At 41.6% G+C, this 23,715-nt stretch overlaps 1 protein-coding gene across 3 annotated transcripts in view; it reads right to left on the bottom strand.

Annotated features, from left to right (window-relative positions):
• PIBF1 (progesterone immunomodulatory binding factor 1) overlaps positions 1-23,715 on the bottom strand; it is a 188,842-nt gene that overhangs the window by 108,840 nt on the left and 56,287 nt on the right. For all 3 annotated transcript variants that reach the window (XM_034758353.1, XM_034758355.1, XM_034758354.1), the window contains exon 10: positions 20,515-20,613. In XM_034758353.1, the coding sequence (XP_034614244.1) occupies positions 20,515-20,613 (99 nt within the window). The remainder of the gene's footprint in view (positions 1-20,514; positions 20,614-23,715) is intronic.

Consider the following 23,715-nt stretch of genomic DNA (forward strand, 5'->3'; position numbering starts at 1 on the left):
ATTTTCATTCCAACTTCAGACACCATTTTTAGGACAGTTATATTTGCAGGTCACCTTTAACTTGTTTTAGGAACTACAAAAATGTCACTTTACAAGTGTGATAATGTGCTCCGGGATATAAGATTTTAAAATGTATATATGGTATAGTAAGGGCTATACAGGTATAGATTCAATGATGCAAACCTGGTATGTGCACTGTACTGTACATTCCATTATTACTGTATACAGCATACTGTGAAATACAGTACTTCATTTTAATGTTTTTAAACATTCATAGATTTTTCTTTTGAAAACATTTAATTTTTCCCCCTTTTATTTAAAAGTTTCCATTTAAAGTATATATCTTTCATTCTTGCTAAAAAAGATGGTCGATCCCTTATGTCTGAGTAATCTACATCACATGGAATGAATCTGAATACTCTTGGTGCTCGTGTCAACATTAAAATAGGCCAAATATGCTGTTTTGGCACAGTATAGTCAAACCACTGCCACAAAGTTTGGATTATAATGCAGCCAACTCCCCTCTCCTCCACTCCTTAGTATACTATCACTTACACATACTGAAGGATTTAAAGATACAAGCAAAGAAAAAATCCTCTCCAACTACATTTATTTTAAAAATTTGGGGATATAAGAAATAGAAGCATGTGAAAACAACAGAGGTAGAAACTCTGATCCACCTCATCTTTCATTAGGCTTTACAAATTTACTGAACTGGAATATTCTTCTTGACAGCTTATATAACCATCATTAACACCTCAAATAACTTTACCTCCAGACTTGATAAAGGAATCTGAAATGCACTTTTTCTGCTTTGACCTAAGTTAACTTTTGTTTGAATGATTTCCTAAACCATTTCACCTCTCAGCTGTAGCAGCAACTGTCATCTTGGCTTGGAAGCAGATTCTTGTATGAATGTGAGTAATCTTTTGCTGGGTTAAAACCGCAGGGTATGTTCAACAACTGTACTATGGATCTATAGGAATCCAAAACATGCATTTAAAGTAATTCAATGCATCTCTCATATCATGATCAAATAAGGCATCCAACGTGATTAATAAACAAACAGTACTTTGCAGCATTTGGTTGTCTTGTTAAGGCACATAATAATGCCATATCAATTATGTGGCGATAAAATAAGTTGTTATTTAAATCAAACAGATATATCAGAAGGAATGCTGTACCTGGGGTTTTCATTTATTTTTATGGACTTAATATAATCTATGTAAAATCTACTGTTATTGCAAATATTTTGGTGTACATTTTATACTTTAAATAATTAAATGAAAAATAACCAACAGTTAACAATCCACCCCAAACATGCTTTCTAAAAACTCATTTAAAGTTCAAAATACACAAGTTTCTAAGATTCCAATGGCTCCTACAATTCCTATTCCACTCTGCCTTTAGCTACTTTTATGCATGTTGATTCAAACAAGTATTGGATTAGAGAATGTGTTCAAGACAATGCCAAAGAATAGAATAGTATCGGAGGGATAGCCGTGTTAGTCTGGATCTGTAAAAAGCGACAAAGAATCCTGTAGCACCTTATGAAACGCATGTGTGACGAAGTGGGTATTCACCCATGAAAGCTTAGGCTCCAATCCTTCTGTTAGTCTATAAGGTGCCAAAGGACTCTTTGTCACTTTTTAAAGAATAGAATGGTGTTCCAAAAGCCATGTAAGCATTTTGAAACCTCTTTGCTGAAGTCAATCAAGAAAGGTCTTGCATAAAAGTTCTCTCTGTGATATCACTGGTCTACAATTTTTGAGAAGTCGTCTGCTTCAGAGATAAAATGTGCTATTTATTGTGTATTTTGATGTGCTGAATTCAAATATGACAATTAAAACAACTGATTGGCTACTGTTTCTAAGATATTTAAGTTTTTACATTTTATGTCTATGTATATTGTGTAGATAGTAGAGTTTTAATCATAAATTGTAAACCTAGGTCTTTTCATGTGTTTATGGTTGCTTTACATGATAATAATGATAAGACACCTTCCTTTATCTTAGCTTCACTTAACCTTGGAAATTTTCCACGGAGGTACTTGAAAGCTGCTTGTGTTTTGTCAATGGCCTTGACAAAGTTCTTCATCAGACCCAGCTTGATGTGTAAGGGTGGTAACAAAATCTTCCTTGATTCAACAAGTGGTGGATGCTGAACACTTTTCCTCCCAGGCTCCAATGACTGTCGGAGTGGCCAATCTTTCTTGATGTAGTGGGAATCTCTTGCACGACTATCCCATTTGCAGAGAAAACAGCAGTACTTTGTGTATCCAGTCTGCAGACCAAGCAAGACAGCAACAACCTTCAAATCGCCACAAAGCTGCCACTGATGTTGGTCATAGTTTATGCACCTCAAAAGTTGTTTCATGTTGTCATAGGTTTCCTTCATATGGACTGCATGACCAACTGGAATTGATGGCAAAACATTGCCATTATGCAGTAAAACAGCTTTAAGACTCGTCTTCGATGAATCAATGAACAGTCTCCATTCATCTGGATCGTGAACGATGTTGAGGGCTGCCATCACACCATCGATGCTGCAGACTACAAGATCACCTTCCATGAAGAAGAATGGGACAAGATCCTTTTGACGGTCACGGACATGGAAACCCTAACATCACCTGCCAGGAGATTCCACTGCTGAAGTCTGGAGCCCAACAGCTCTGCCTTACTCTTGGGTAGTTCCAAATCCCTGACAAGGTCATTCAGTTCACCTTGCGTTATGAGGTGTGGTTCAGAGGAGGAGGATGGGAGAAAATGTGGGTCCTGTGACATTGATGGTTCAGGACCAGAAATTTCATCCTCTTCCTCCTCCTCGTCTGACTCAAGTGAGAATGATTCTGGTGCATCAGGAACCGGCAGTCCTTCTCCGTGGGGTACTGGGCGTATAGCTGATGGAATGTTTGGATAATGCACAGTCCACTTTTTCTTCTTTGACACACCTTTCCCAACTGGAGGCACCATGCAGAACTAACAATTGCTGGTATGATCTGTTGGCTCTCTCCAAATCATTAGCACTGCAAAAGGTGTAGATTTCCTTTTCCTGTTCAACCACTGGCTAAGATTTGTTGCACAAGTGTTGCAGCATATGTGTGGGGCCCACCTCTTGTCCTGATCTCCAATTTTGCAGCCAAAATAAAGGTGATAGGCTTTCTTAACTATAGTGGTTATACTGCGCTTCTGTGATGCAAAAGTCACTTCACCACAAACATAGCCGAAGTTATCTGCACTGTTCAAACAAGTACGAGGCATCTCTGCTCACTTTGGCTCAACAGAAATGTGTCCCTTTGCAAAATCAAACACTGACAAATAAGAGAGCACGACACTGTATGTCTAGAGCTGATATAGGGCAATTTGTTCAGCAGAGTGATGTAAGCTTCGTTATGATTGCATCATCCATGACTTCTAGGAATAACATGATGCAATTCATATCATATATGACGCAATACCAGCTTCAGATTGCATCATTCATTGTTTTGCCTAAAAAGCAAGTACTGTCCAAACCCAGTCATAGATTTATTCATAGATCCAGTCAAAGATGTATTTTAGTCATTTCTGGTTTAAATTGAGGTCCCTTCCCTTTATAACTCACTTATCCTCCGCCATTCCGAAGTCAAGGGTCTTATATACTGACCCAAAAGCATATCTTGAAAACTAGAGCCAATCAACAATTTTAAGCATCATTTTCATTCTCAGTGACCCAGAATTAGTAAATAATTCTATAATAATAATAACTAACAGAATTAGTAATTAGTAATTTCCTGCCCCAGCCCAGAGCCCCCTCCTGCATCATGAACCCCTCATTTCTGGCCCCACCTCAGAACCTGCACCCCCAGTTAGAGCCCTCAACCCGTCCCGCACCCTGACCCCCTGCCACAGCCCAGTGAAAGTGAGTGAGGGTGGGGGAGAGTTAGCCACTGAGAGAGGGGAAATGTAGTGAGCAGGGGGTGTGGCCACAGGGATGGGGCAGGGCCTCATGGAAGGGGCGTGGCTAGGGTGTTCAGTTTTGTGCAATTAGAAAGTTGGCAACCCTAAGTATTATATGTATTTTAGTTTTTAAGTCTGAATCATTTAGATGTGGATTTCAAGTCAACAGAATTTTTTTTCTTGGCTACTGTACTGCTTGTTAATTTGGAAGGTGTCTGCTGCCTTAGGGGAAAGAAATACAGATCTGCACTAACTAGTCCTTTTGAAAATGTTGCTGTGTTTACTGTAACTTATGTCTGATCTCTGAAAAACTTCTCTTAATTAAACCAGGGCAATAGTAAATAAAAATTCCAGTTGTGGCAAAGCAGACTATTCCTACTATTCTGTCTTTTCTTGCTATTCTTTTTCTGGTGCCTAAAAATTCACAAATTTATCACAACAGTATGTAGGAGACAATGAAGCCGTGGCCAGCACATCCCTCAGCCCACGTCGCTTCCTGCAGCCCCCATTGGCCTGGAGCCGTGATCAGCCGAACCTGCAGACGGGGCAGGTAAACAAACTGGCCTGGCCCGGCCCGCCAGGGTGCTTACCCTGGCGAGTTGCGTGCCAGAGGTTGCCGAACCCTGCGCTGGAGGATAGGAATAGGATACAGAGGGACCTAGACAGATTATAGAGGATTGGGCCAAAACAAATCTGATGAGGTTCAACGAGGACAAGTGCAGAGTCCTGCACTTAGCATGGAAGAATCCCATGCGCTGCTACAGACTAGGGACCAAGTGGCTAGGCAGCAGTTCTGCAGGAAAGGACCTATGGGTTACAGTGGACAAGAAGCTGGATATGAGCCAACAGTGTGCCCTTGTTGCAAAGAAGGCTAACGGCATTTTGGTTTCTATAAGTGGGAGCATTGCCAGCAGATCGAGGGACGTGATCATTCCCCTCTATTCTGCATTGGTGAGCCTCATCTGGAGTAGTGTGTCCACTTTCCCATACTACACAAAGGATGTGGAAAAATTGGAAAGAGTCCAGCGGAGGGCAACAAAAATGATTAGGGGGCTGGAGCACATGACTTATGAGGAGAGGCTGAGGGAACTGGGATTGTTTAGTCTGCAGAAGAGAAGAATGAGGGGGGATTTGATAGCTGCTTTCAACTACCTGAAAGGGGGTGACAAAGAGGATGGATCTAGACTGTTCTCAGTGGTACCAGATGACAGAACAAGGAGTAACTGTCTCAAGTTGCAGTGTGAGAGGTTTAGGTTAGATATTAGGAAAAACTATTGCACTAGGAGGGCGGTGAAGCACTGGAATGGGTTACCTAGGGAGGTGGTGGAAACTCCTTCCTTAGAGGTTTTTAAAGTCAGGCTTGACAATGCCCTGGCTGGGATGATTTAGTTGGGGATTGGTCCTGCTTGATCAGGGGGTTGGACTAGATGACCTCCTGAGGTCCCTTCCAACTCTGATATTCTATGATTCTATGAAAGTAAACATTTTCATTGCCCTTCATAATGACATTCCATGCCCCCAAGTTTGTAATCTCAAGTTCTAATTTCTAACTTTTGCAAAAATCCTGCAACAATTTCCTTTTTTTTTTTTCATTTCACGCTGAATCAATAATTCATTTTTCTGTGCAGTGGCTGAAACAAAAAAATTGTTTTGAACTGAAACTGTATTTCTTTCTCCCGGTTATTCTTGACAAAAGAACAAAGAGTATTTTTCGGCTGAACAAAATGTTTTGAATGTTGGTTCAGAACAACATTTCTGAAATTATGTCTTGTTTCAACAATTTTTTTTTCAGGTTTTTACCAGCCGAAACTGTTCACCAAATTCTACTAGAATTCATGAATAGTTTTGGTGCCCCAAAAATACATTTTACTATCCTCCACAAAGATTTCTCCCAGCTCTAGTTATAGCTAATATAGATACAGTGATTGAAAATACAGTAGACACAATAATAGAAGGTCCATACTGGAGGCACTTTTTAATTCTTGTATAGAATTTTTCCAAGCATTGTACATATATTGGTAGAATAAACTCCTAAAGATTTAGGTTCTTACAACTAGGCAACTACATTCTGAAGAATGTAAGCCTTTTCCTTCAAGCATTTGATTATTTCCTTGAGCATTTGATTGATCTCAAGACGGATAATTAAGCAAAGCAGGGAAGTCCAAAAAACATTGAAGGTTAAGTTAGCAGTCTGATAACCAAACAGTGGCATAGAAGGCACTGAAAAGATGTCTTGCCAAAATATGTACATGTATATTCCCATTTTGTTGTGCTTTATAAACATGCTCCTAAGCAATGCAGAAGCTTTTGAAAATTTTACCTTTAGTCTCAAATGGCTATTTGTTATACTCCTGTTTATGTGAACTGTATGATAGAGTTCAAGTTTATCCCTCAAATTAAAAAAAATGCCAATTATAATGGTTTTCTACTCAAAATGGTAATGTTTAGCAAAATTTGTTCGTAAAACTTTTTTTAAAAGATAGACTTACAAAGATAAACATAAAAATTATTTAGTAATGCCAACTATCTAAATCGACTTATACAAAATTCAGAAAGAAATGTATTTTCCATATTTATTTTAAAATATGACATTTACTGGAAGGGAAGTCCAATGACGTGTGAGTGCATTTCTCCCACTTGTAAATGAGCTCCTATTTCCTATAGTATATATTCCGGTACCACAATGAGCCATTTTCAACATGTTTTACTTTAGCTCCTAAAACAGTTTAAAACTTGGCACACATAGGTAAATGAATGTTACCTCCAGTTTTAGAAACTGTTTTTTGTTTCAGTGTTGAAGTGACTGTGAATAGGACTTTCAGAATACAGAAAACAAGGTCTTGATTAGAAATGGTTTTGGAAGTAATGTTAAAGGTGTTTGCAAATGTCTTTTTGACAATCAACCTCTGTGTGCTTCAGCTTACTCATCTTGTAAATAGGGGGATAATAATGTTTGCTTACTTTTATAAAGTGCTCTGAGATCAATGCACAAAAAGTTTTGTATAAGTGGCCTATGATGACTAATTGTTTTTGTTTTTAGTATATGAGCTCTGTTTTGCAGACTTTCACCTTATTTCTGTGTGTATCAATACTAGTATTGGGGGGAAAAAAACCTCCCTCCATATTTTAATACGATACCACTTATATTATGCCTCCCACTCCATAGGTTGGGACTATACTCCAATGAGATTTCCTGAGAGTTGATGCAATCCAGCATGGTGTACGCAGGTACATTATAGAAGAACATGAGATAAGATAGTTGGTATGGCTTGAAGGGTCTAAAATGAGGAATGGGGAGAAAAGACTGGGTATATTTAGAATTTTTTATGTTCACAAACCATCCCTGTTGCCTTTATTGTTAGGGACATTCATTATATTATAGCAGTTATTCCCTTTAAAAAAATCTTTTAATGTAAATCTTTAAGTCTCAACACATTCAACGTCTTGGTTGAAGTACATGGCAGGATTTGTGACAGAAACGTACTGCTGGCTGGTTTGGTTAAGTGAAGCTAAGATAAAGGAAGGTGTCTTTGTTGGTCCTCAGCTTTGTGATCTTCTTCGAGATGATGCATTTGACCATGCATGGTGTGGCAAGGAAAAGAGGGCATGGAAAGCTTTCCAGTTAGTGGCAATAAATTTTCTCGGAAACAACAAGGCCGACAACTACAGGTTGTTAGTGGAAAACCTCCTCAAGGCATACAAAAGCCTTGGTTGCAACATGTCACTAAAGATACATTTTTTGCACTCTCATCTAGATTTTTTTTCCACCGAACTGCGGAGCAGTGAGCGACGAGCACGGTGAGTGATTTCACCAGGACATTGCAACAATGGAGAAACGCTATCAGGACAAATGGAGCCCATCAATGCTTGCAGACTATTGCTGGACAGTGACAAGAGATGCTCCATTTAATGAACACAAGAGACGAGCCAAGAAGCGCCGAGTAGACACTGAATAGGACTAAACTATGTACAGAATAGTTTTTTGCCTTTTGTTTCATAATAAATTGTATTTATATAACCCTTTTGCTGATTTTTAAAGTGTTACATAAACAGGACAGGTGAAATATTATCATGTAAAGCAACCATAAACACATGAAAAGACCTAGGTTTACAATTTAGGATTAAAACTCTATCATCTACACAATATACATAGACATAAAATGTAAAAACTTAAATATCTTAGAAACAGTAGCCAATCAGTTGTTTTAATTGTCATATTTGAATTCAGCACATCAAAATACATAATAAATAGCACATTTTATCTCTGAAGCAGCCGACTTCTCAAAAATTGTAGACCAGTGTAATACTTTAGTATCTTATTTTACAATATCAATTAAGAATTACTGCATTTTGACAATGTGTCCGATATTTTGTTTTAACTTCATTACATTTTTACTGATATATAAGTATATAATTATTTTTGAGAATGTTCAATGTATTACCTATCACTTAATTTATGTATTTTTTGAACAATAGAGGTTAATATGTTTGATTGTGGAATTGCTCAGGCAATGTTCAGGTGGTTAAGGTACCCCTCGTAAGAGAAAGTATGGACCTGTAGTATTCTGTTAGAGTCCTGTGAGCATACACATTTTTTGTTGTAGCAATTTACTCAGGCAAATTTGCAGATACCACTCTGAATTATTTTCTATATTATTAGTTAAACAAAATCAGTAAGTATTTAATTCATTGTTATGCAATACAGTTATGGTTAATACTCAAACCTTTTGGAGGTTTTAAGGCTTGATTCATAAATACAGTGATCTATTTATATCCCTTTATTCTTTTATTGTGTATTCTCCACTATTATCTTGTTAACAATTAGGGAAGGGAAACTTTGATAGTCATAGTTAAACTCAACTACGATACACAATGCCTATCTATATAGCATCAAAACTCCTCATCAATTTACAGACATGTAGGAATACAAAGTCACTGGCTCAGAGGAACTTGGCATTTAAATAATACTGAGAACGAGGGGTTTCTATAAATGAGGGGTCTGTTTTGGGACCGGCTCTGTTCAATATCTTCATCAATGACTTAGATATTGGCATAGAAAGTACGCTTATTAAGTTTGCGGATGATACCAAACTGGGAGGGATTGCAACTGCTTTGGAGGACAGGGTCATAATTCAAAATGATCTGGACAAATTGGAGAAATGGTCTGAGTTAAACAGGATGAAGTTTAACAAAGACAAATGCAAAGTGCTCCACTTAGGAAGGAACAGTCAGTTTCACACATACAGAATGGGAAGAGACTGTCTAGGAAGGAGTACGGCAGAAAGGGATCTAGGGGTTATAGTGGACCACAAGCTAAATATGAGTCAACAGTGTGATGCTGTTGCAAAAAAAGCAAACATGATCCTGGGATGTATTAACAGGTGTGTTGTAAGCAAGACACGAGAAGTCATTCTTCCGCTCTACTCTGCTCTGGTTAGGCCTCAGCTGGAGTACTGTGTCCAGTTCTGGGCGCCGCATTTTAAAAAAGATGTGGAGAAATTGGAAAGGGTCCAGAGAAGAGCAACAAGAATGATTAAAGGTCTAGAGAACATGACCTATGAAGGAAGGCTGAAAGAATTGGGTTTGTTTAGTTTGGAAAAGAGAAGACTGAGAGGGGACATGATAGCAGTTTTCAGGTATCTAAAAGGGTGTCATAAGGAGGAGGGAGAAAACTTGTTCACCTTAGCCTCTAAGGATAGAACCAGAAGCAATGGGTTTAAACTGCAGCAAGGGAGGTCTAGGTTGGACATTAGGAAAAAGTTCCTAACTGTCAGGGTGGTTAAACACTGGAATAAATTGCCTAGGGAGGTTGTGGAATCTCCATCTCTGGAGATATTTAAGAGTAGGTTAGATAAATGTCTATCAGGGATGGTCTAGACAGTATTTGGTCCTGCCATGCGGGCAGGGGACTGGACTCGATGACCTCTCGAGGTCCCTTCCAGTCCTAGAATCTATGAATCTATGAAAGTTGAACTTACAAATGTAGAATTATGTACAAAAAATAACTGCATTCAAAAACAAAACAATGTAAAACTTCAGAGCCTACAAGTCCACTCAGTCCTACTTCTTGTTCAGTCAAAGAAGTTTGTTTACATTTGTGCGAGATAATGTTGCCCACTTCTTGTTTACAATGTCACCTGAAAGTCAGAACAGGCGTTTGCATGGCACTGTTGTAGCTGGTGTCACAAGATATTTACGTGCCAGATGCACTAAAAAGATTTATATGTTCCTTCATGCTTCAACCACCATTCCAGAGGACATGCATCCATGCTGATGATGGGTTCTGCTTGATAATGATCCAAAGCAGTGCAGATTGACACATGTTCATTTTCATCATCTGAGTCAGATGCCACCTTGTGATGGGGTGGACTATGCCCAAAGGCCCCTGGCTGGAGGCCTTAGAGTTCTGCCACACCCATCCCAGGGAAGGAGCAGTGGAGAGGTCCTCCAAGCAGGCTACAGTGGCTGCAGGGGAAGCAGCCAATCAGGGCCCAGGAGGGCTATATAAAAGGAGATGCAGGGCAGTAATTAGTTGCTGCTTGGAGCAGAAGAAGAAAGGACTGCAGGCCTGGCTGCCTGGAAGAGCAGCAGGGCCACGGACAGTTTGCTAGCAGGGATGGGGGGAGCCTACTGAGGGAGCTCCTGGCTGGTTCCTAGGACTGAGTAGGGACTGGCCCGGGTAGGGCAACCTGAAAATAGTGTATCCAGGGAGGAAGCCATACCAGGGCTGAACTACTTAAACACCACAGCCAAGGGAGGGCTAGAGAAAGACACCACCAGAGGGGTACTAAGATAGGCCCCGGGGAACCCATATAACAGGAGGGGGTTTGTGCTGGTTAACATGCAGACAGTTTGAGTTGGCTGGAGTGCTGTGTCACTGACAAACCCACCTGGAACCAGCAAAAGGGGTCACCAGAACTAAAGAATGCAAACACACCCAGCCAGAAGGGGGCACTCGTGAGATGTGGGTGCCAACCCTGTTACACACCTACAGAAGGTTGATTTTCTTTTTTGGTGGTTCGGGTTCTGTAGTTTCTGCATCTTAGTGTTGCTCTTTTAAGACTTCTGAAAGCATACTCTGCACCTCATCCCTCAGATATTGGAACGCACTTCAGGTTCTTAAACCTTGGTTCGAGTACTGTAGCTATCTTTAGAAATCTCATATTGGTACTGTAGTAAGATGAGGCCCTGAAACATAAACCCTTATCAGCGGCCCAGTATGAGGCCTGAACTAAAGTAATGGTCAAGACTTTGCTAACATAAAGCAAAGTTAAGCTGTGAGCCAGAGGCAGGCCCTGCTCACAGAAGCTGGCAAGGAAAGGGCTGATGCTGCAAAAAGAGACATACCTAAAAGGTACTGGACACCAGATATCAGAACATTTGCATACTTGTACATTCCACACACAACAAGGAACAAGCTGACCCATCCCAACGACAGGGCCAAAAGGGTAATATGATGGATAGAGTTGTTTTGTTCAAACCAGCACGTACAAGGTGAGAGGCGGCACCTTACTACGTAGAGGGGTTGCACCTCAATACGCCAGGAGTGATGTGTAACTTGTTTGTACCGATGTATAAGAATGCATCCCTAGGGTGGTGTCTTTGTCCAGCCTAAGGGGCAGTGGAAAGTCCCGCCACTGACTGAGCTGAGTCCATGGCCAGGGGGCACATATTCGTAGTACGTCCTGTAGAGTAAAGTCTAGAGGGAACTATTACTGTGCTTCGTTTGACAATAAACCTGGCCGACCTGCCTTTGTACCTTACTAGTGTCTGTGGTCTTTGGGAGTTCTCTTGGGATCTGCTGTGTCAGCTATCTGCGCAGAGCTGGGGCAGCACACAGAGGGAACACACGTACGCAGCCGATTGATATCAACATTGAACAGAGCAGAGCGTTTGTCAAATCTGCAGTAAAAGTGTTCTTAAAATGAACAGCATGTGCTGGGTCCTCATCCGAGACTGCTGTAACATGAAATATATGGCAGAATGGGGGTAAAACAGAGCAGGAGACATACAAATCTCCCCCAAGGAGTTCAGTCACAAATTTAATTAACGCATTTTTTTTTCATGAGCATCATCAGCATAGAAGCATGTCCTCTGGAATGGTGGCCGACGCATGAAGAGGTATACGAATGATTAGCATATCTGGCACGTAAATACCTTGTAATGCCAGCTACAAAAGTGCCTGTTCTCACTTTCAGGTGACATTGTAAATAAGAAGCTGGCAGCATTATATCCCATGAATGTAAACAAACTTGTTGATCTTAGCTTAGCTGAATAAGAAGTAGGACTGAGTGGACTTGTAGGCTGTCAAGTTTGTCATTGTTTTGTTTTTGAGTGCAGTTATGTAACAAACAAACAAAAAATCTACATTTGTAAGTTGCACTTTCACAAGAAAGAGATTGCACTACAGTACTTGTATGAGGTGAATTGAAAAATACTATTTCTTTTGTTTATCATTTTTACAGTGCAAATATTCGTAATAAGAGACAGTGAGTACTGTACACTTTGTATTCTGTGATGTAATTGAAACGAATATATTTAAAAAGTAGAAAAACATCCAAAAATATTTAATAAATTTCAATTTGTATTCTACTGTTTAACAATGCGATTAAAACTGTGATTAATCGGGATTCATTTTTCTGAGTTAATCGCATGAGTTAACTAAGATTAATTGACAGCCCTAATAAATAATGCGATTGAAATCACAATAATCAGACCACCTCAGTGAACCAGGAAGCCAGCATTCAAGAGGTCAAGAAACTGTTTTTTTTTTAAGAAGTCTTTTGCATGGTTTTGAAGTTTAAAAAAAATATATATATATATCCCAAAATATAAGATAGAATTTTTGTTTTAACACAACACTATACAGTAAAAAGAGAAAAAAAAAATCACACTTATCTCATTCTTTACGGGCTGAATTTATTTTCCAGCAGGGTTCCACATTTGATATGAATTCGTTTACAGCATAGTGCATGCTGGAATGTTATATTGCAGGGAGGGCTACGAGTCCCACAGGGGACAAAATACACAGGACTGAATAATAAAGAGTGTTTACAGGTTTGGGCAATGTGCTAAATGCCCCAATAGCAGTATCTTGGTTATTGGAGTGTGAAGCACACATTTGTTAACTTAAGTTAACAAAATCATAACAATTCCTATTTACAGCTCACCTTTAAAACCTAGTTCAAGAAAAATGTCACTTAAACGTTCATTCCAAGTAGACAGCTAGGTGGCACAGTTGGTTAATGCATTAGCTTTTCAGTTCCTAAATACCTGGGTTTAAACATGGATTAAGTCACAAATGAAATGAATGTAGTGGCTTCATTCAAATTCTTATTTGGATATTATCTATAGCTCAAAATCACCATATAATTACTAGTCATTATTTAGGAAGAACTAAGCATTTAAATAACCAAGGTGCTGCAGAGCAGGAGACTGGATCTATTGTGAAGCAGGACAGAGAATTATTCACAACTCCTCCCCATACTAAAATATATTAATAAATTGGCATGGGAAGTATTACAGCCATTCTACACCATCACTTGGGACATATGGATGTGAGAAAACTGGTGGAGGCAGCAGGAAAGGCACAAAAGGGCTACCACAAAGGTAAGTATAATATTCAATTACTATTATGCATCATACAAATTATAGCTAAACTGTTAGTTGAAAACATTATAAAAATGCTTCCTGTTTTGAGCTAATGAAACACAGCACTGGTCCATAGAGTACTCCTGAGTAAATTATGTGCCAAAAAATTGAAAATTCTGCAAATTTTGTTTGTCAACAAACAAATGTGGCTCCAGCATGGCAGTGGGGAGCACAGGCCAGTGGCTGCAGTGAGATGGGAGGTCACCCTGAAGACCCCATCTCCCTCAGTACAGGGATTCAGCAGGGAGGCTGTACCTGACCCTGACACAATGCAAGGGCTAGACCTGCCCCAGAAACACCCTGGGGCCCTGCCCCTCTGCTCCAGGTATAGGAGGGCAGGTTCCACCCAGCAGGATCCAAGCATGGAGGGGCTTACGGTGGGGGGATAGGTTTCTGTGTGGGGCAATGTGGGAGATCTGGATGCACAAGGGCTTGTTGGGGGGTTCCAGGTGCAGGGGCAATGGGACTCTGCAGGCATTCCAGGTGAAGGTGGTTGGGATTCAGCTGGGAGGGGTCTGGGTGTGGGGAGATGGGGCTCAGCAGGGGTTCTGGGGTGGGGGACTCAGTGGGGGCGTCTGGGTGCCAGGGGAGTGGAGCTTGATGGGGTGGGGTTCCAGGTGCAGCTGGCTGGGGATCAGTGGGGTGAGGATCTAGGTGTGGGGGGAATAATTGGAGGAGTCCAGGTGTAGGGGGGTAGGGCGTGTCAGGGTGAGAGTTCAATGGGCCTGCTTAACGGGGGAGTCCCAGCTGCTGCTGAGGGGATGCCAAATGCCGGGCTTGCGATTCCCCTATGCCCTTTTCTTCTCTACCTCCATCCCCTCACTCCCACATTCCCCTCCCCCTGCACTATTCCACCCCCTTCCTCCCCACTGCCTCTTCCCCCCATCCCATCACCCTCCCTTCCCTCATTTCCCCCACCCCTCTTTACCCAGCCCCACCGCAGGCACTCACTGTTCCACAGAAAACAGGAAGGCTCCCGCACACAGAAGGGGAGCACGACTGGCACTAGGACACAGGAGGTGGCGTTCAGCTGCAGAGTCAGCGGAGCCGAAACAGCCTCCTTCAGTTGGGCAGCTCTGCATTGCAGAAATGAGGGGAGGCAGAGGCACATAACCCCGTGTCCCCTCCATGCCTCACCTCTGTTTGGAGCAATCCCCCCAAAAAACTGCACCCATGGCCATGTCCTCTCTTCCCACATACACCCCGGTGAGGCTTCCCTGCCATTTTCTGCAGGGCAGCACAGGAATTCTGCAGTTTTATGCAGTCTGATATCCATTGGATACATGTTCTTTGGAAATGGCATTACCTTTTGATCCTTCGGTGATTGAAATGAACAATTTTGAAGACTTGAGAAAAGATTTTGTTCTATTAATGTAGAAGGCTATAGCCCTGCGAATATCCAGAGGATGTAATCTGGACTGTTTGTCCACATGCAGTTTAGGAAAAAATGTCAGCAAATGTATTGGTTGAGATGAAAGGAGTTCCAGCAAGTAGTCTAGAATGAGAGGTAAAGGGGCTGAGAGAGGTGCAGTCTGTTTGTGTCGGCGCTATGACTACGACTGTTTAACAAGATGTTTTGTACATCTGTGGAACATGTCATTTCAGAGTCTGAGAACCATGCAGTAACCAAGCTTTGAGATGGAGTCATTGGGGATCCAGATGGATGACGCAACCTGCATTCTGCGATAGCAGCTGAGGTAGAAGTGGCAGTGTGTGTGGTATGTAGACAGCCATGTGGAGAAGGTAAGGGTAACATGTGTTTGTTGTGGTTCGGGGGCTATTAGGATCACTCTGGATCTGTCTTGTCTGATCTTGTGAAGCACGTGGGCTAGGAAGGGGGGTGGGAGGGAAGGTGTATAGTAGGGAAGCGTTCCACTTGATGAGGAAGGCGTCGCCCAGAGAGTGTGGACTGAGTCCTGCTCTGGAGCAGAATTGGGGGCATTTGGTGTTTTCTGCAGTTGCAAAAAGATCTATAATTGGAAACCCCCACATCCGAAAAATGTCTAGGATTACTGGTGTGTTCAGCTCCCACTTGTGGTCCTGATAAAACTTCCTACTTAGGGTATCTGCCATAGCATTGTGCTTGATGCACCATTGCCAAACGCACATGGCTGCCACACAGAGGGAGTGTGAGCACTCCCCTTTGTCTGTTTATGTAGAACATACAAATTACATTGTCCGTGAGAATCTGTACAGTCTTGTCTCTGATTAGAAGTAGGAAGTGAAGATGGGACTCCGTCTCGGAGCATCGGCCTATATGTGGTTGCAGATGTGCTCCCCACCCTAGAAGGGAAGCATCTGTGGTGATGGCGATCAACGTTGTCCGGGTTGGTCCACCAAAAAAAGAATCTTTGATTGTCTCTAGCATGGTGAAGCACTTGTTTATACTGTGCTTGTGTGGGACATAATTTGTTCAGAGCCAGGCTTGGAGGCACCGTATATGTAATCTTGCGTGTCGGACAATAAAGATCATGGCAGCCATATGGCGTAGAATTTGTAGGCAAGTTCTGGCAGACACTTGCGGGCTATTTTGTGCTGTGGAGATCAAATTGGTTAGAGTCAGAAATTGTTTTGTCGGTCGGGAGGCTGTTGCCTCGAGGGAATTGAGGTCTGCTCCAATAAATTCCAGGTGTTGAACTGATGTTAGAGTGGATTATTGCATGTTTATCTGAAGGCCTAACCTAGTAAACAGAGTTATTGTGTGTTCGATGGACTTTGTTGAAAGCACCAACAAGACAGGCAGTCATAGACAATCGTCCAGGTAGGGAAAAATCATGATTCCCTCTCTGCATAGATAGGCAGCTACTATAGTTAATACCTTTGAGAATACCCAAGGCGCAGTGGAAAGGCCAAAGGATAGCACTTTGTATTGGAAATGGTCATGTCCTATTGCAAAACATAGGGAGTTTTCGATGTGAGGGGTGAATGGATATATGAAAAATATGCGTCCTGGGGGTTAAGGGCTGAGAACCAGTCCCCACTTTCTAATGCTGGGATTATGGTGCTTAGTGTGACCATTTTGAACTGCTGTGTTTTCACAAATTTGTTGAGTCGTCATAGGCAGAGGATAGGCCTCCAACCTCCTGTTTTTTTCTGAGAGAGAAATTAGTGGGAATAGAACCCCTTCCCGCTGTACTTGGATGGTACGGGTTCTACTGCTTCTAGAGACATGAGGTAGGTTACCTCTTCTCCCAGTAGACCAGTGGTGGGCAACCTGCAGGCCGCATGCGGTACATCAGGGTAATCAGCTGGCGGGCCACGAGACAGACAGTTTGTTTACATTGACCATCCACAGGCATAGCTTGCAGCTCCCAGTGGCCGCGGTTCACCTTTCACGGCCAATGGGAGCTGCGGGAAGCAGCGCGGGCTGGCCACCACTGCAGTAGATACTCGTGAGAGGAGTCCCTGAAAAGAGATAGGGAAGGGGGATAGGTAGGGGGTTTGGAGGTAAGGGGGATGGAATAACCAAGTTTTGATAATTTCTAATACCCATCTGTCTGTTGTAATACTGTGCCAGATCAGGTAAAATGGGGTCAGGCAATCTCCAAATGTCTTGATAGTTGTAGATGGTTCCAGCACTGAAAGAGATGGGGTTCTCAGACCCTCGACCAAGGCTTCAAATTTGTTGTCTAGAAGTTGATGGTTGAGAAATAGTATTCGAGGGACCAGATTGCTGTCTCCTCAAGGTTTTCTACTTCCGACCCTGATATTCATAGTATCTACTGTATTGTGCATACAGAGGGAGTCGGAATCGTTGAGGGGTTTGATCACTGCCCTGTCGCCTTTTGATTTTAGGTATGTGAATGCCCAGAAATTGCAATGTCCCCTTAAGTCCTTAAAAGCGTGCAATGACTCGTCTGTTTTGTCCACGAAAAGTTTGGATCCTTCGAACGTCCTCCATAGTCAACAGTACCGGCTTTGGGAATCCAGATAGATGGAGCAAGAGGCTCATCTCATAACAATTGTGGTTGCTATGGATCTCACAGCTGAATCTGCTGAATAAAGGGCAGCCTGTAATGCTGTTCTGGTTATGAGTTGACCTTCTGTGATGAGTGATTTGTATTGTTCTTGTTTGTCACTGGAATAAAGACAGTAAATTCAGAGAGACTTGCATAGTTATTGTGGTCATACTTTGCTAATAAGGCATTGTAGTTGGCAATTCTCAATTGTAAGGTCGCAGCAGAATATGCTTTACAACTGCAAAGGTCAAGGCATTTCCAGTCTTTGTCATATGGAGTGTTTCTGTAGTATTGTTGCCTACCCGGTTCATTGCCGGTATCAATCACCAATGAGTTCGATGTTGGATGCAAAAGAAGGAATTCAGAGCCCTTTGCAGGCATATGGTATTTTTTAATCAAATCTCTTACAGGTAGGTGGAATCACTGCAGGGGTTTGCCAGAGCAACTTCACAGGATCCATAATCGCATCATTCATGGGAAGGGTAATTTTAGATGAGGTCGATGGATGCAGTATGTCAACTAGCTTGTGTCACGTTTCCTGGACCTCTTCCAGGGAGATGTCCAGTGAAGTGGCAATTTTCCCTAAACAATTTCAAGACCTCTACAAATTATCACCTGCGATGGTAGGTGGGGGCATAATAGTGTCGTCTGGTGAGGATGAGGAGAAGTGGACTTCCGGTGGATTGTCTTGTTCAGAGAATTCCTCCTCCTCATCCTGAGCCCCCTGTTCAGAAGTGCTTGGTGGGATCAATAAAGGTGCTTGAAGTGCGTCAGCTGTGGGAAGGCCAACAGGTATGCCCTGTTGTTGCTGTTGGTATGTAGCCCACGGGTTCCAAAAAGGCCACTGTGGTTGAAAGGGCATAGTGGGCATCCAGGGTTGCCCGTACCAAGGTTGGTTAAGAAGGTTTTCGGGTAGCCTGCGTATGGAGGGGCGTGCATGGTAGGAGCAGACACAGGGGAGGAATGTGGTGGAGCGCGCCCAGCATCCCCATCTCCATCCTCACTGGAGAATTGTGGAGTGGACAGAAGCGGAGAACTGGGTTGATTAAGTGCTGTGGGTACTGAGGTACCATCAGTGCCAAGGATGGGAGACTCCGGTACTGATGAAACGGAGATGTCTTTGTGGTGGAGGAATTGCTGCAATGCGCCCGGTATCAGTACCGTTGGGGTCATAGGAAATGGGTTCGCATGTGGGAAACTGCTTGTCGGCACCGGTGTGTGACTAGTGTGCGTGATGGCCGCACTAGGTGCAGCATTAGCATTGGAGTTATTGAGGTGATCAGTACCAATTGCTTGTTCATGTCAGACGGTACTGCGGCATGGGGTTTCATTTTCCCCTGGTGCTTGTGACCGAGCTCGGCTGCTTGGGAGCTTTCAGTTTCTTGGTACCGATGGTGCCGGAGGGACCCGCTGTTTCGGCCGTTGACATGGCCGGTGTGGTTGGTACTGGGAGTGTTTGCTTGTGAGCAGAGTGTCTTTTCTTGGCCAACTGCAAAGTTGAGAACGTGGTACCCGGTTTTTTGCCACCTTTGTTGCGGGTTGATCAGGAGCCCGTGCCATGGACAAAGGGCCCTTATCAGAGGCTGCCGATGGCAATTTCTGGCGAGGTGCGTATCTAATGTTAGATGCCAGGCGGAGAGATTTTTCCCATGAGAAGTAGTTTCAGTTGGAGATCTCTTGCCTTTCTGGTGCGAGCTTTCAGATTGTGACAGTGCAAACATGCCTGCGCCAAGACAACGGGCACACTTAAGAGTGTCCGTCAGAAAGAGGTACAGAAATCCTGCAGATAGTGCAGTGTTTGAACCCTGGGGAACCAGGCATGCCCCTCAAGGAGCGTACTCTCCCCGTAAAAAAACAAAGGGCGGGGGAGGTACAATAACCATGTAGAAACAGAAACCTACATGCCCTACGAGAAAAATGTAAACAACTTTTTTTTTTGAAGAAGAAGCAGCAGCAGCAGCAAAAGATGGGGCTAAAATAGGAAGGCTACCTATTCTAACTGAAAACTAAAAACTAAAAAAGATAAACTTTTGCTAAGCTGCAAGATGCTGCTAAGTGCTCTGAATAGAGCCAAAGGTGGTAGAGAAGGAAGTGGGGGGGTGGGGGGGCTTGGTCGCATAGCACCTGTTAACCGCAAGATGGCGACCGCGCATGTGACCCCCAACTGGGCACTAATTCCTTAAATCTCTGGCTACGGGCGCAGAAGCGCACCAACACTTAAAGTGGAGCACCCATAGGGACATCACTCAAAGAACAGAAGAATCTTAAGACAATCTGGGTTGGTGCCCAAACATTCTGGAATTCCACTGGTTGCTCATGGGTGAAAACGCATTTTGTTAAAAACTAATCTTGTCCACTTAGAGAAATGATGAAAACACAAAACAGAAACATAAGGAACCTCTTCAGTCAGTGAGACTAATTCCCTGCTATCACAGGAAATAATGTCATATAATCACGTTCATAAATTTATCAAGATCCATTTTAAAACTAGTAGGTTGTTTGCCCCCTCTACTCCTATTGGAAGGCAGTTTCCGAGACTCAGTCCTCAAATAGTTAGAAACATCGTTCTAATTTCCAGCCTAAAATTTATTCATGGCCAGTGTATACCCTTTGTTCTTGTTGCCAACATTATCCTTTAGCTTAAATAGCTTTTCTCCTTCCCTGTTGTTTTACCATCCTGCAGTGTTTATAGAGAGCAATCATATCCCCTCTCAGCCTTCATTTTCTAGGCAACACAAGCCAAGTTCTTTTATTGTCTTGTAAGATAGGCTCGCCATTCCTCTGCCCATCTTAGTAGCCCTTCTCCGCACAGCGTCCAGTTTGAATTCATCTTTCTTGAACATGGTTGACCTGAATTGTACACAGTATTCCCTTTATGTCCAGAAAAAAAGATTATCAAATTTAATGATATAAATATACTAGTATCTCTTTAGTTCCATTTGTGTGTATGCGTTTTAAAATATACTTACTGTTCTAAGAGATGTTCATATTTTCCTAAAGCATCCTTTTCAGCCACAACTGCTCTTTCTTTTTCAACCACAGCGTTATCTCTTGCTTCTCTCAAATTTCTGAAGTAAAAAATAAAATTATTCTGTCAGCAATCTGATATATATGAACAAGATTTTTCATAATTAAACAATACTGATTTATATCTACATCTCTTTTTTAGTCATTCTGGACTGGCTCACAAGAGCCATATGGCAGTGGTAATGTGAGTAGCTTCTGATACTGAATAGTTGACTATTTTGTTTTTTACACAAGTCTTAATTTACAATCATTTTCCCATCCTGAATTTCATATACATTTTACCAATTGTGACTTACTGGTCTCAAATAGTCTACATCATGGCCACTGATTATATATCCCCGTTTCTCAAAATGCATTTACTACCTCTTTGAAAAACAAATTCTTTTCTGCAATTATATTATTCCATCTAATCTTTTTTGCTTTTATGCTGGTCAATAAAAAATAACCCTTTCAGCTGCTTTAGAAATTTTACAAAACTAGTTTTCCAAGTTACAAATTTTAATAATTAAGACAACCCAACGTACCTCACTTTGGGGCCAACAGAACACAAAATTTGTCTGACATGCTCCAAGGTTTGTACAGGAAACAGATTTTATTAAAGAAAATCCAGCCCTAAAAACTGAATTGAACACAGCAGAGCTCCACTTTTAAGACCTCGCAATATTACTTTGTACATACTTTAATGTCAATGTACTTTATATAATTCACATTTAGAGCCTAATCCTATAAGGAGATGATTATCTGAATTCCCACTGCAGGATTAGATTTTCATTCATGTATAGAAATGACACACAAAAATTATGTTAAAGAATGTTAAGATTGCAAAGTCAAGAATTCAAAGTTTGGAAAAGAATTAAGGTTGCCTGAGCCTGTGAGGTTGGGTGATATTATCTCAATTTTATACCTATGGAACAGAAGCACAGAGAGATTAAGATAAAAAAATCTACATTGATTTTGGATGCCCAATTTGAGTAGCCTAGGACTGATTTTCAGAGCACGTAGCATTATATAGTACTTTATATGTTCAAAGAACAACTCCCCATTGACTTCAGTTACAACTATAAGTGTTCTGGCAATCAGGGGCAGGTATTTCAGATTGGGTACCCATAAAATAAGGAACACAATTAATGACTATCGGTGAAAAGTTTGGTTTAGCATCCCCACCCTACCCTGGACTCGTCTCCCCACTCTCAGACTCCTTGCCCAGCCAGTTCTATCCATCCCTGGGATTCTCATTCAAGCTGTCTCAGAGTTTGTTTCTGTCCCTGCAGTAGTTTAGAATAGCCTCAGGAATGCACTGAGCCTTACTTGTCAACCAGCCAGGAATCATCCTTCTTTTCCCCTTCTAAGTTACCTCTTAGACCCCTTACACTTCTGTTCTGAAAGATAAGAGACCAAAATGGAAGAATGAGAACAAGGAGCTAGTATCGCATAAGGTTAAGGCAGACCAAAAGATACCCAAAGGATAGAATAAACCTCAGATGAGGAGCTCAAACCCCAATCCTATGTCTAAAAAAAGGACATTGTTAAGGTCCAAATTCCTTAGAACTAGAAGGAGAGAATGACACAGGAAGACTTTAGTGGCCCTCAGGCTTCACTGCAGATGCAGTGGGGCCAATTCTATGAACCCTTGGTTCTGAAGGCTGACTAACTCAAACAAGAGATGTAACACCGAAGCCTGAGACACTATAAATAGGGAAAGGTTTACTGCTGAGAAAGATAGAGAAGGAAAACAGAAAGAACCTAAATAGTACTTGAAACAGCAATGACATCACAGGCTCTCCTAGACATTGAGATAAGCATCTAGATTTGAATGGGCTGCCAGCTCTGGTAAAGCTTAGGACCATTGAGCTCACTGTCACCAGCTTCCTTCTACATAGAGAATCTGCTCAGCACCAACACAGTTCCTGAGCTGTGCTTCTTGGATCTTTGAAGCCAAGTGGAATTGGAACTTCAACCCTTCTTAGCATAACATGCTAAAAAAAGATGTGAAAAAAAGACCTTCCTACTATAAGATTTTGATGTTGGGGCAGTTAAAAAGAGTCCCTCAATACTAATCTTGATGGAACTTCTGCTTTGGACTAGGCCAGAAGTTCCTTAAGTGCTCCTCCCATACATGGAGTTTTAAGAAGCCCCCCCCCCCCCCCCCCCAGAGTCCCGAGGATCAAAGTAATGTAGACTTACTATCAGCCTGGACTGTGCCCCCCAAACCTAACCACCTGAGGCATAGCACATGGTCATCAGCATCTGACTATGTACTACCACACTATCCATACATCTTAAAGTTGGTTTTGCTGGCAGAGTCATGGTACTGATCAGGGTGGATAAAAATCAATGATTTAAAAAAATAAAACAGATTTTTTTTAATTGAAATTGGATTTTTTTGATAAAATGCTTTTTGAGGAAAAAACCTATCCAAAGATAGTTTTAATTAAGATATATTATAACTCAAAGATATCTCATTATGGAATAGGAATTATACATTCTAATTCTATACAGTATGGGACAATATTATTCATGTAATGTTTAAGAAAAGTTTTGTAAATGCGTTCCAACAGTTCATGGATTAGGGACCCAATCTTATGGGGTTCCAGGGACTTCTGTATAGATTATTTAGGTTAATCTTTCTGTGCTCAGTCTAGAAGATACCATCAGAGATGCTTAGTTTTGCAGTTCTCAAACTGTGGATTTGTGTCTCCAGAGATAACATGCTTGTTAACAACAAAAATGTTTTTAAATAAATAAATAATATATAAAGGTGAGAAATAACAGACCTCAACCCTATTGTCTCTCTGCAAATTTGTGTACACAGAGTCAATCCCTCTAAAAGTGCAAAGTTTCAAAAAGTTCAATTAATAGAAGATTGTTGGGGGCGGAATAGATCTGGATAAGGAGAAGAAGTCTAGCAATAAATGTGAGAATGGAGGGACAGGCAGTAGAAACAAAAGTGAAACTGTTTGAGCAGCATATTCCAGAAGTCTTGAAATCTTTCTGAGTGTAGCCTTCATTGATTTGAAATCTACCACACCATTCTCTCACTAGAAGGGCAAATCTATAATGGCAGCAGGCCGTAAAAGAGACCCAGTTTGGAAATAAGAACCATTCAAGAAATCTATGTTTGCTGATGATGTTTTAAAGAAAGT

The sequence above is a fragment of the Trachemys scripta genome, chromosome 1 (assembly GCF_013100865.1).
Source record: "Trachemys scripta elegans isolate TJP31775 chromosome 1, CAS_Tse_1.0, whole genome shotgun sequence".
NCBI classification, from domain to species: Eukaryota; Metazoa; Chordata; order Testudines; family Emydidae; genus Trachemys; species Trachemys scripta.